This window comes from Copadichromis virginalis, linkage group LG18 (assembly GCF_057382275.1).
Source record: "Copadichromis virginalis isolate Kocher_CV1m ecotype Utaka linkage group LG18, C_Virginalis_male_GT1.1, whole genome shotgun sequence".
NCBI classification, from domain to species: domain Eukaryota; kingdom Metazoa; phylum Chordata; class Actinopteri; order Cichliformes; family Cichlidae; genus Copadichromis; species Copadichromis virginalis.
In genome coordinates, this window is record NC_140635.1 from 3,914,117 (window position 1) to 3,926,647 (window position 12,531).

Consider the following 12,531-nt stretch of genomic DNA (forward strand, 5'->3'; position numbering starts at 1 on the left):
CGAACAATGAAATATGGCTTAACTGACCTTTTTTTTTTTTATCACATTCACAAATGTACTTTCACTTTTTAATTTCTTCTTCTACAATAGTCCTAACGCTGCATTAAATTATTTGTTCAAATGCTACGATGTAACAATAACGTATCAGCCTCATTGGCAGGTGTGACTCTGATGTGTCTGGAGTGCATTTGAAAAAAATTGCATTGCACAGAATCCTCAAGTCAATTTAGTACATTTTATTACTATTCCACCATTTATACAAGTACATATAATTTTGAATGCATCAATTTCCATATCATCTTTTTGTTTGTTTGTCTGAACGTGTGGTGTGGAAGTAGCAGTGATGAAACATGGGATGAAAATATCAACTGTAGTTGCCATGGATGCAGACTGAAAAATTATTATTTTTTCCACTTGACCAAAAAGACAGGACTACAGGTTCACCCAACCACGGACATGCAAGTTACTGAGTCAAGAGAGGAAGAAAAAACTGAGCCAAGTGACAAGCGGCGCTCCTCGAGTGTTTGTTTCTGCTACGGTTTGACGAGTGCTGGGAGGAAAACGCTGAACGTCACATGGATGGAACTGAAAAGTGGCAGATGGATGGCTGAGATGACTAAATATATATATACATATACTTACATACATGCAAAGGTGGAAAGACGAATGTTGGTTTGAATAAGCCAAGCACAATTTTGGGTTGCTGGTACCTTACTTGACTGTTTTGTGCAAAAGCATTTAGCTCAATAAAGTCGTACTACTTCGTCCACTGTGTTCATCATGAAGTACAATCTAAAATCTGAGCTTTCTTGTCCTTCACGTTCTTCCTTCCATCTGTCCTGCTGGTTTTCTTTCACTGTCATTTCTTCCTTTTTCATCTCATATGATAATCATCAAAATGTTTCTACTGTAGTATCAATGATAAAAATCCCTCCTTTGTCTTTCCTGGGCCGGTGTATTCTATTTTCACTAGTTTGCACTGAGAGTGCTGCATAACTGCACTGTGCTAAAGACACAAGCAGCATGACGCACATGCACACAGGTTTAGTACAAGACAGAGATTTGGGTTACACTTAACCAGTGCATTTAAAAGTGATGCTATGGGGTCTTTAAACGTCCACATGTGGCAAGTTAGAACTGTCTCAGTATCACCGTAAACCTGCACATGTGTGAATCTGAATGGGCTGGTTTTTGCTGGTTGCTGAGAGTTTAAGGATGCTCAGCTCTGTAAAACGCTGTAATGTCACCTTAACTTTTTTAACCAGGTAATTCATTAGTAGCGGAGGATGGGTGGAGTTAACACCATGCCGAACAACCGCCACGTCCTACTCGCACAAGTGATGAACACGACTGAAAAACCAAGAATGGAGTCAATACCACAACTGCTGCTTTCTAAGCATCCATCTCTGTGCAAGATTACTCCCACTAAAAACCCTTAAAGGTCTCCATACATGCAATTTGAGCCACACTGTGCAATGTGGTTCTAATACACTTGGGTAAGACGTCATATTTGATGCATACTGTTGTTGGCATACCCACTGGATCACGTGCCATTTATGTCTCTTCTACTTTCTTCTATGCTACATCGTCCGCCCCTCGTCCATCGCAACTCAACCTAAGTCTCTCCTTTGCTGGAATCCTAAAGTTTTGCTGTGGAAGTTTAGTCCCAAGCTATTTTTGTTTGCAGGACTCCACTGCCATGACCAAAGATATCATGATCCTTTCAAAGTCTCACACTGTTTACGGTTTTACACCAAAGTGTTTTGGCTTTTAAAAAAAGTTCCTCAAGCGGTGGAAGCTGGGTGTTTTCAAAAGTGTGCTTGGTGTTTACAGTAAAAATAAATTTGGGTGGAGACATCTATCAATATTGCTAGTTTTTAATGTATCAAAGGTGTACTTTAGTACTTTTCCTTCCACCACTGCACAGATGTACATACATGTAACCTATATTTCCAAACAGTAAAGGAAAATGCACGAATGGCGATAATGACTAAATCAGAGGCTCCCTTCCATGTGCAAGGCCTTTCCTTCCAGCCTTAGAAACATGGACCATATTACACTGAATTGGTTGCTGATGGCTCTGATCGTTTGCTGAAATCCTGCCTCCTGCCTGTTCTTCAGTGGTATCAGACTGTTAGTGGTGGAAAGCTACACTGATTCAAAACCCAGTAAATCAGACCTGGGTCAAACAGCATTGTGAGCGCTCTCGCTTAAGGCCTTTTCACTGCTTTGATACCAAAAGGGTGAGGTTTGCTCAACAGGGCAGACTGCTTTAGTGCTGTAAGGTTTGCTCTGGTAGGACCATTAAACTTGAATATGAAACGGCTCTACTAGTTGGATAGTGTCTTTTTTAACTGTTGAAATTTCCGTGTCAGGAGATTGTATGTGAGCATGTAACAATTTTATTTCAAAGTAAAAGAATCCACTGTTGACTTTTTCAGAAACATATTGTGCTGCTAATACTTGAATCGAAAGTGTGTCTTGCAGTCAGTTTTACACCCTTTTACTTTCGCTAAGGAAATGATTTGTCTTCCAGACAATCACAGGATGTTTGAGTGCCAGTCTTGTCTATTTAGGTTACAAAGGCACAACTGAGCATTCACTAACTGAGCTCTACCCATGAAGGAGCAAACATCACCTTCTTGGTATTTTAAGCAAGTTCAAACAACCTCTAAGATGTGACCGTACTGTCTACTTCACCCAGGTCAGCAAAAGATATGTCTTTTCAAACAAACAAAAAAAACGTATACGATAATTTTTACTCTAATTTGTCTTCAGATTTTGCTCGAGGACGAGAGGCTTGCATTGAACTTTCTAAGAACATTTTAGAGATCTTTTCAGCGAGGCTTTGCAGATTATCTAAGCAATACAAATGTTAAAAAACCCACTTAGTTTACTAACAATATAGCTAAGGGTTTCAGTACAAAATGTAGAAGTTTATCTGAAAAATCCTACAACTGTTTAATGTCTAATGTTGTTTTTTTCTCTGCAAAGCCCACCTTTACCAACCTTGCGAAATGCCTTAGAAAGCCTGAAAATTCCCAGTCCTCACAATGAATCTCCAAGTAAAAGCTCTTCAAAGAAAGTGGGATCTTTTTAGAGAGAAAAATAGGAAGCAACACAACCCGACAATACCACACACAATCACGCACGACCACAACCACGACTCCACAGCACTGAAAAGCTGGAGGTACCAGGCCAGAGCCAAAATCACAATATTCTGACGAGGAGGATGAGAGGAAGAGGGAGAGCCGAAGAGGGGACAGATTCGACTTGAGTCCAGCTGGTAAGGTGTTTTCTTAACCTCTCCCCTTCCCTCCATCAGAACCCCAAAATTTAGACGTCCACAGATCGAATGCAGGAGCCTTCTGTGGGCTGACGTGGGAATCAGGCCAAACTTTGTGGGACTGTATGAGCGAGAGGAATGGCGGATAAATGGCGAGGCGTATGGCCGACATACACTCGTATCAAAGTTCAAATACTACGGCAGAAAAAAAATAGAATAAAACATAACAATAATAATAGCAATAATCATCTGCAGCGGTGGGAAACTTCTCCAGGTGGTTGCTTCAGTCCTCCTCGATCAACAAATCTTCATCATTACAATTATTATTATTATTGTTATTATCATAATATGGGTGGACTAGTAAATTTCTTTCTTTCTTTTTTTAATCTTCATCGTTGTTGAGTTAGGTAATTTATTTCTTCATTTCCGAAAAGTGGCTGTCCATTAATCTTGAACTGCTACGGTTTGATCCTTGCTTGGTGCCTCTGTGGCGTTTGCCTCCTTGGGAGGTTCGGCGGCTGGTGTTGAACTAGGAGCAGGGGTGGCCTCCTTTGCTGGGGCGGGAGCTGCCGCTGCCTCTGTAGGCTTGGGGTCGGGGGAGGCAGCGGGGGCCGCTTCGGCTTTGGCTGCTGGTGCCGCAGGGGCCTCAGTCTTTTTGGCGTCGGCCTCATCTTTGCTCTCGGCTGCAGGGGTGGGTGCCGCGGCCTTAGCCTCGGCTTCCTTCGCGGCCGGGGCCGATTCTTTGGCCGGGGCAGGGGCGGCTGGTTTCTCCTCGGCCTTGGCGGGCTCTGCGCTCTTGGGCGCCTCCGTTTTGGGCTCAGCGTTGGCGGCAGGTTTCTCTGCCTCCTTTGCGGCAGGAGCTGCGTTCTTTTCCTCCTCTTTGGGTGCCGCGGCATCAGCTGCTGGCGCCTCCTTGGCTGCCGTGTCATTAGCTATCTCCTTAGCATCACCGGCAGCTGGAGCCCCGTCCTTGTTGTCTTTCGGTGCTTCGCTCTCCTCTGCTGAGGCCCCCTCTGCTTTGGCATCCTTGTCTTTAGCCTTGTCATCGTTTACACTGTACCCCTTCTTCTTTTTGCTGAGCTTGCCTCCCATTTTGTATCACTGGCCTCTGAAAGAGAAGGAAAAAATAAGACTTTTAGTAAAAGTAGATATTATATCACAGAGAATGCATTCAGGTGAAAATGCATTAAAGCTATAGCAAAATGTATTAACAGCATGTCAAACAACCGCTATGGCATTCTGTCTGAGACGTATGTGTGTTGTGTTGGAGAGATATCGCCTTAAGTTAAAACTAGGCTGGACCGGAAGTTAGATCAGATTCACATTTACTTTTTAATTAGAGTTTTTATTTTTAGCATTGAAATTTCAAATATTTAAATTTTCTGAAACTATATTTGTTTGGCATGTGGCTAAAATGCAATCTAACCTGAGTCCCAAGAGATTTGCCAGAATCGGGTGGACATTGAGAGGTTATGAGCTAATCTTCATAAGCTATTGGCCACTGAAAGGTTGTTGTTTTGTTGCACCATCAGTCTTCACTTCTTATTTGAGACAAAAAGTGCAAAATCTGGACCGTGTAATGTGTATGCAGAAGCCACGCATTTCTGGAAAACCAGCTCTCAAATTACATTTTTAATGCATTCTTTCAGCATGACCCACATGCCCCCCAGAGAGAAGCACAGCATGATATTTTCATTTTCCACATATTACAACAGAGAAAAAACTAGATGAAGTAATAGTCATCGGAATAATTGATGTTCACTGTAAGAAAAATGCAGAAGCCTTTAAACTACAAGTCCAAAAAAGAGACCTCGCTCATGTATTCCATCATCCTGGACAACACAGAATAGGCACATCTAGTTTTTCAGCTTTCAGATCAGGAACATCTAATTATAAGTGTACAAAAGAGCTTTCAAAGCTCAGATGCCAGCAGTAAGAGGAAATTCAAATAAGTTACTGAGACAACACTCAAATCAAACCGTCTCTTAAGTTCCTCAAATGGCTGCCGAACATGGCTAATTAAATTCTTATCTTGGTTGATGGGAAAGACTATTTTTGCAGAGAAGTAGACATAAAAAAGATCTGTGTTTGACTGGGTAAAATAATAGTTGCTGTTTTAGTGTGCAGAATGAGATTTCTGGGGTTAAATCTTCTCAGTGCAGAGATTAGTATCCTATGGGTAGTGATAAAGCGAGAGAACCGATACCAAGTATGAGTTTCTGTAATTCTGATTAACACGAATTAGCCATACAAGTTCTGCAGTTTGTCTCCCACCTGACTGAAATGTTTTCAGTCTTTAGAATGACCAATTAGTTCATTAGCCTCATATCACCAGTAGGCACACTCCTCAACCTTCTAGCCGCCTGAGTAAGATGTTATCATCCTAGTGGCTCCATGTTGTAGTGATTAATGCATGCACCTTACTCATGGCAGACAGATCCCTGGTTTAAGACCAGGGAGAGACACAAACCCAGCCTCAGGGGGTCACGAGACAGTATGCTCCTGGTGCTGATCCCAAGACCGGAGTAATGGAAAGGTTGTGTTGGGAAGGGCAGCCAGTGACAAATCAGACAAGTTAATCTGTCCCCTGTGCTGACTTCGGAAATAAGTGATCAGCTAAAAGTTAACTCTTTGTAGGATAAAATAGTTTTGAAACATCCTCAATACCTGGAGAAGAAGCTGTCATCTTTTCTTAAACCCAACCAACCCAACCAACCCAAAACCCGATGCAAGATACTGGATGTCAAACCTAATGCAACACAAGCTAAATCCAACAGATGAGCCTTGAGAAAACTGTGAACACTGCCTCATATTACAGCTCCTGCATATGAATCAAATGATCACAGCCTCAAAAGAAGGTCACCAACTACTGGTGCAGCACTTTTTTGCCCGATAACAATTCATAATGCGAATACAATATTGGTTATCTGTCCTTGATCATGTATCGCATGAAAATTAATGATAATAGAATAATAAATAGCACCTGGTAGAGAATTTCTTTCCTTATTTTCTGTCATATATCTCATCCCAACAGTGGATTAATTTGAAAACATGGTCAAAACTTCAATGTAATCCTTTTTAATAAAGCCTGACCCCCTGCCACCTTTAAGATGAATCTTTGGGGCAACAAAACTGGCTGATGAACGTTTTCATACCCAGCATTTCTACATTCAAGTTATTCATGAATAAATGAAAATCTCAAATTGTACTGCAGGAAATTCTATCATCAGGATGGAATATTTCCTTGAAATACTCAACCAGGATGTGAAGCACACAGGGAATCTATAAAAAAGGCTGGTTTGGAGCGCTGTAAATCACCAGTCACTAAGCAGGCAGAGAAATGTGTGTGTGCAGGCTCAGTACACACCCCCACCCAAATAGACACACACACCTGCAGATTCCTGGCTCAGTCTTTCAGTTGAAGATTTTTTTCACGAGTGTCACCATCTGCCTGCTTCATAGGGGAGAGGACTTCAATGCCACAATGAATCAAGCTTATTAGGAGCAAAGGATCAAAGATGGAAGCGTGTCGGATAAGATCCCTCTACGCCGATGATTAAAATAGAGAAAAAGAAAGTCGTAATTTTATTAAGCTATTCTTCTTAAAGCAGTTTGAATTCATCAGTGTATGTGAAATATGCAATTCAGCTGCCTTACCAACAAGGTAACGGATAAAGATCACCATCTTAGAAACTTAAATCAAGAGGCTATGTTACGTTACGTGTGCAGACGTTTGCGTTGCCTTTTGAGTTTTACCTCCAGCAGAATGTTTTTGAATTGGCTGAGCAATAAAAAAAACCCCAAATAATTATTTTCTTTTTAAATGATAAAAAAAACTGCCCTCTGTTACTGAATGTCTCAAATGGGGCCATGTTGACGGACCGACTTCACAAGACCTTTTTATTATTCCTCAGTTATGTGGTTAACGCCAAGGCGTCCTCTTTGTGCTGCCACTTGTAAAAGTGTGAAATCTGTCAAAACGGCTCTGAACGCAGACGTGACCTTTTCCTCCCAAACAAACCCGACCACTGAGAGACTCTGCCGGCTACTCACAAATTTGCCCTGCGAACGGGCCGAGCTGACGGTGAATCCACTCAAAATGCTAATCGCCTTGTCGCCACTGACTAAATTACTCCACTATTCACGCAATGTTCCTGCGGGCGTCCAACAGTTGGCATCTGCCAGGGCCAACGTTCCTGCCGCAGCTTTATACGACCCACAATGCAAGTCTCTCTGCCGCATCACATCATTTGACTCCCGGCTTGTGCTGCCAGTACAATGACTCATGATCATCAGGCAAACAATGGCTATTCACACGAAAGGCACGCTTTCTCACTGCTGGGCGTGTGGTTTTAGTATTTGAAGAGCTGGGGCAGGGCTGAGACAACCAGGAGAAAAGGCCCCCAGCTGACAAAAGACTTAATTTAACCTGCACACTGCAGTCACAGAAGCACAAAAGCAAGTGTGAATGGTCCGTTATGACCTTCCAACATGGCTTTGTGTGGACAATAACATCAGTGCTTAGGAAAGGTGGCCACTTCTATCTTAGTGGCTTGAATGGAAGTAAAAAATGAGCAACTAGAAGGCAGAGAGCAAAGGTCCAAAAAACACTGGACAAACTTCCAAGCCACACATAAAAAGAGAATCCTTTGTTATTTTTATCAGTTCATCTTTACGCCGATTCCTTGACCTTTTATTTCACACTCTGCAAGGATTTGGAATCAAGTATCTCAATCCACTTAGACACACTTTCATTGTTACGGTTGTAAGAAGCTAATCTTCTAACTGTGGAAATCCCTGATCTCATCACTGTGAAATCGCTTCTTGTGCTCTGACCAGGGTTGATCTGCATTTCCAAATTTCATAACTGTGTTTCGAGATGAGAGAGACTTCACTGGCTTAACTGAAAATGTGTTTAATAGGTGAAACTTTAACCTTTGCGACAGACTAAAAACGCGACAGAGAAGTGAAGGGTACTCACTACATCTGGGGACTCCTACAGTCGCTCAACAAATTGCCATCATTGGATTCTTTTATCTTTGCCCAACAGGAGTCATCCCAGGACTCTGAATAATCTGATGATCCTTCATGACCAAGAGTGGGGAGTTAAAAACTCATTTTTAACAGGAAGAAGCCTCATGCAGGGGATGGCCATATGCCGCAGATGGTTGGGTGAGGGGAAAGGGAAGAGTGTAATTTTACTCTTAAGTTACTGGAATTGTTCAGTCTTCGCCACTGTACATTTGTTTCCAGAAGATGCTGACAAACAGCAAAAAAAGGCTTTCAAGCTCAGCTAAAGTCAAATTAAAGACGCTATTGAAATCCCATAAAAGACCCGCAGTCAGCATGTTTAAAAAGCAGCCCGTAGAGACCTCAGCAAACGTCGATGCATCTTTCTAAGGTCCATTTATTCTTCCTGAGACTGCACACACCCAAGATTAACACACCTGCGCGTTTCTTCTTCTACTATTCCCCACTGTGTTCAGCAGTTGCCTCCTTTAGCCACAGACTTTCCAATCCCTCAGCCTCTCGAGCTGCTGAGTTAACAATACCCACGATTGATTACAGCAGCGGCGCACGGCGAAAAAGCATTTAAAGATTATTAAGTGACGATCATGTCCGTGTCTGGCGAGTCAAAAAGGCGGCAGAGAGGTTTAGGATGAGCAGAAGTCCCTGAAGGAGCAGATGGCTGAGCTTCTCCAGCTCTCACCATCTCTGGCGAGTCATCTGTCACGCCCACACATCGACACCACTGCTCAGCTCTGCTCCACTTTTCTCCACATCTTTGCTCCTTTATGCTTCAGCTACAGTCTCCACATAATGCCACCTGGATCAGACATGTATAAAATGCGGCAGTTCTAAAGAGATACTGTATTCCTCTCTACTAAATATCTGAAGTCCCTCTTTTGTCCCTCCGGTCCAGCAGATGGCGGTCTCCAGGAGGTCCCAGGGTCTCCGTGAATCCGCGCCCTGAGAGCAGCAGTGAACCTGCCGGCCTGGCAGGTTCTGCGTTCCTGCCATCCAAGATGACACGTTAAAGGTTAAAGCTGTCACTGTCCGACGCCCTGTCCTGCTCAGACGCTCACTCTGCTGGGAAATCAGCTTGACAGCAGAAAACAGGAAGAACTGCAGGAGCACTAATGGCAGTTTGGTGTTTTTAACCTTTATTAAAGTGAAGAAAATGAACTTTTTTGTGCAGGATGAAGGACAAAAATGGCTAAGGTACAAAAAAAGTACAGTAGTCCCCATTAAATAGATTCCACTAATTCCCCTCATGTTATGAACTTGTTTCCTTGTATTCCTTCTATTTTTTATCCCTTACATTTCATTAAAAGTTCAAAGAATTCTGACAATTTCTGTTTTACATTAGTCAATTTTTGCTTTGTGATTCATTAAATGTCTTATTTATTAATTTGTTTATTATTTAATTTTTCTCCTCTGCAGTTTATTTGTAGTTCTGGCCCTCTACAGAATATTTTATTCAGTTTTCTTTTAAATTGTATGTACACTGAAGCTAATCAGATGATGCAAAAAAAAAAAAATCCTATAAATTAGATACCGTATGTGACACAAAAGGAAAAAAAAACTGACTCTAAGGAGAAAAATGCATTGTAGTGATTGCATCACTTGCTGTTTTTCCAGTGAAACTGACATTGAGGACACAGTTCTGGTTTCACAGGACACACTGACAGAGATAGCATCCTCTCCCTGAGGACAATAACAGCAGCTTCTCGTCCTATGTCACACTGACCTCCATTTTAAAACAGTTCTGCGCCATCAGACTGAACAGATCTACGAGTATGCAACAAGCTGCTGCAGCTATCTAATTCAGCCGGACTGCTGTGGATTTAGACTCTGTTACTGCTCGTTCAGTCAGACTTTTATTCCCGCCCATGCTACTTTTTTTGTGCCGACAGAAACCTTCTGTAGGGGGTCAAGGGTCGTAATTTTTACTATAATTTGTCACTGGTCCAACAAATGCCCAACAACAGTTTGAGAAATGGGTGGTTTAGGTGAAGTATCGGCCATAAATTTTACACGAATGTAACACTATAATTCACAACACAGGCCTGAGCACTGCCTCCCGCTGCCATCCAGCTTGCTGATTTAAAATGACTGATTCACCAATCTGCAGCAGGAGAGTGCAGGAGGCTGAGCGGACAGGCAGAAAAACTGGAGCAGAAAATTTGGCCCAATCACACACACAGACACAAATAAATGAAAAAAAAGCTCTCTGCGCTGAGATGGAAGAAAGAGAAGGGAGCGGAGGATGCTGGGAGTGCACAGTCAGAGGAGCCTGAGTCGAGGTATTCAAGTGGCTGACAGATGGGAGTCCATGACGAGGGTTTTAAGAGACAAAATTTTCACATTGCACCGATACGATTTTCCCACAGCACTGGGCTATTTTAAAAGCTCAGTACCCCAGATCTTGACGAGCACTTCCACATTCGAGTTAAAGATGTTGCAAAAGTATGTTCTCCCTTCACTCCCACCACACGCTCTGCTCTTTTATTTCAGCCTGAATGGACTGAATTTGCACAACGTGTGTCAAAGCTACAGCAGGACCAGCGGCTACGGCTATTTTTGTCCAACAGTAAACACTTTTCATTTTACTGTAGCTTCCAGCTGTGTGGTTATTTTCATGTGTCTGAGGCAAAATTAAAAAATAATGTTCAAAGGTGCTACATATAGAGAATATATATGAAATATAAGATGTGTTTATTCTAAGTTCTACGAAACTAGTCAAGTTAGCTTCGGTACACTGCTTAATGAAATATTTTTCTATATGAAGACATTAAACAATTAATTGTTTAATAGAACAGATAGAAGGACAACAGCACTCATACAAGGTACATGTTGGACTCTCCAACAACACCGTAAAGTGCATGACAGTAAAAAGTGCAATTTGATAGTCCTTTACAAAAGTGACCATGCACACTCATTTATGAGGAAAGCAGTGCTTGAATGTCTGATGAGCAAGTATTTTAAAACTGCATTCTTTCTAATGGCCAACAGAGGGTACGACTTGTGGTTGTATAAGTCTATACAGTCTCCTTTGTTCTGTGACCTCAGTAAATACTTTCCTAATGGATTTATGGGCTCAACCTGTACTATATAGCCAACATAAAGTTCACGTTGTAAACTACAGTCCTGATTGTATTACAATAAAACAGTTCTAAGGATTTCAAACACCTAGATCACACTCTGAAAAACTTAGGACCAATTAGTGACATCTTTGTTTAAACAATCTATGAAAAGAACTACAGATACAGTAAAATAGTCAAAGAAAAGTACAAGTCATAACCAAGGTCATCCTAGCACACTAAGACTAAAGTAATACAAGGTCTACTGAAGTTTTTGGTTAAATGAAAGTCAAAGTTAAACTAGAGTTGAGATAAAACTAACTAATAGAAACAATTTTGCTTTAATTTCTTTAAAAAAAACTTGTGTAAGAACTTTCAAGCATATATACACCTGTATGCTGATGATACTGTCATTAATACTCATGCTCACTTCGTACATGCCTTGGACATGAGATACACTGTAGCAGGTGACTTTGGGTGAAAGTCTTTATTCTGTAATAAATGTATTTAAGACAGACATGTATCTTATGTCTTATGAAATTGTCATTCATGCATTTGTTTCATCTCGTCTGGACTATTGTAATTCTTTGTTTACTTGTTTATGTAAAGCCTCTTTGGAGCGTCTGCAAGTTGTTCAGAACGCTGCTGCAAAGCTTCTGACCAAGTCCTCCAAGTTTTCCCATGTCACACCCCTGCTGATTCAGCTACACTGGCTCCCCGTTAAATTCAGGATCCAGTTTAAGGTTTTGACCTTGACTTTCAGGGCCCTGCATGGACAAGCACCAACATATATAAGTGAACTTTTGCATCCATACATTCCCAGCAGGTCCCTGAGGTCATGTGACCAGGGCTTGCTTGCTGTCCAGCACACGAGGCTGAAAACAAAAGGCGACAAAGCTTTTGGAACTGTGGCCCCCAGATTGTGGAACTCTCTCCCTTTGAGCCTGAGATCTGTGGACTCAGTGGTCGCTTTTAAAAAACAGCTAAAAACCCATCTTTTTAAACTTGCTTTTAGTTGATTTTTATTTTTAGGTTTTAGCTTCTGTGAAGCACTTTGTGATTTTTATCTTGAAAGGTGCTATATAAATAAAGTTTTTTACTTACTTATAATTCCAAATTAAAACGATAACTGCAAAACCCAATTAAAGTTTACTAAAAGAG

At 41.6% G+C, this 12,531-nt stretch overlaps 1 protein-coding gene across 1 annotated transcript in view; it reads right to left on the reverse strand.

Moving 5' to 3' along the window:
- Nucleotides 1-216: 216 nt before the first annotated feature.
- The window catches only part of basp1 (brain abundant, membrane attached signal protein 1), a 47,350-nt gene continuing 35,035 nt past the window's right edge, over nt 217-12,531 (reverse strand). The window contains exon 2 of the mRNA XM_085439046.1: nt 217-4,394. Within this exon, the coding sequence (XP_085295172.1) occupies nt 3,731-4,378 (648 nt within the window). The 5' untranslated portion in view covers nt 4,379-4,394 and the 3' untranslated portion in view covers nt 217-3,730. The remainder of the gene's footprint in view (nt 4,395-12,531) is intronic.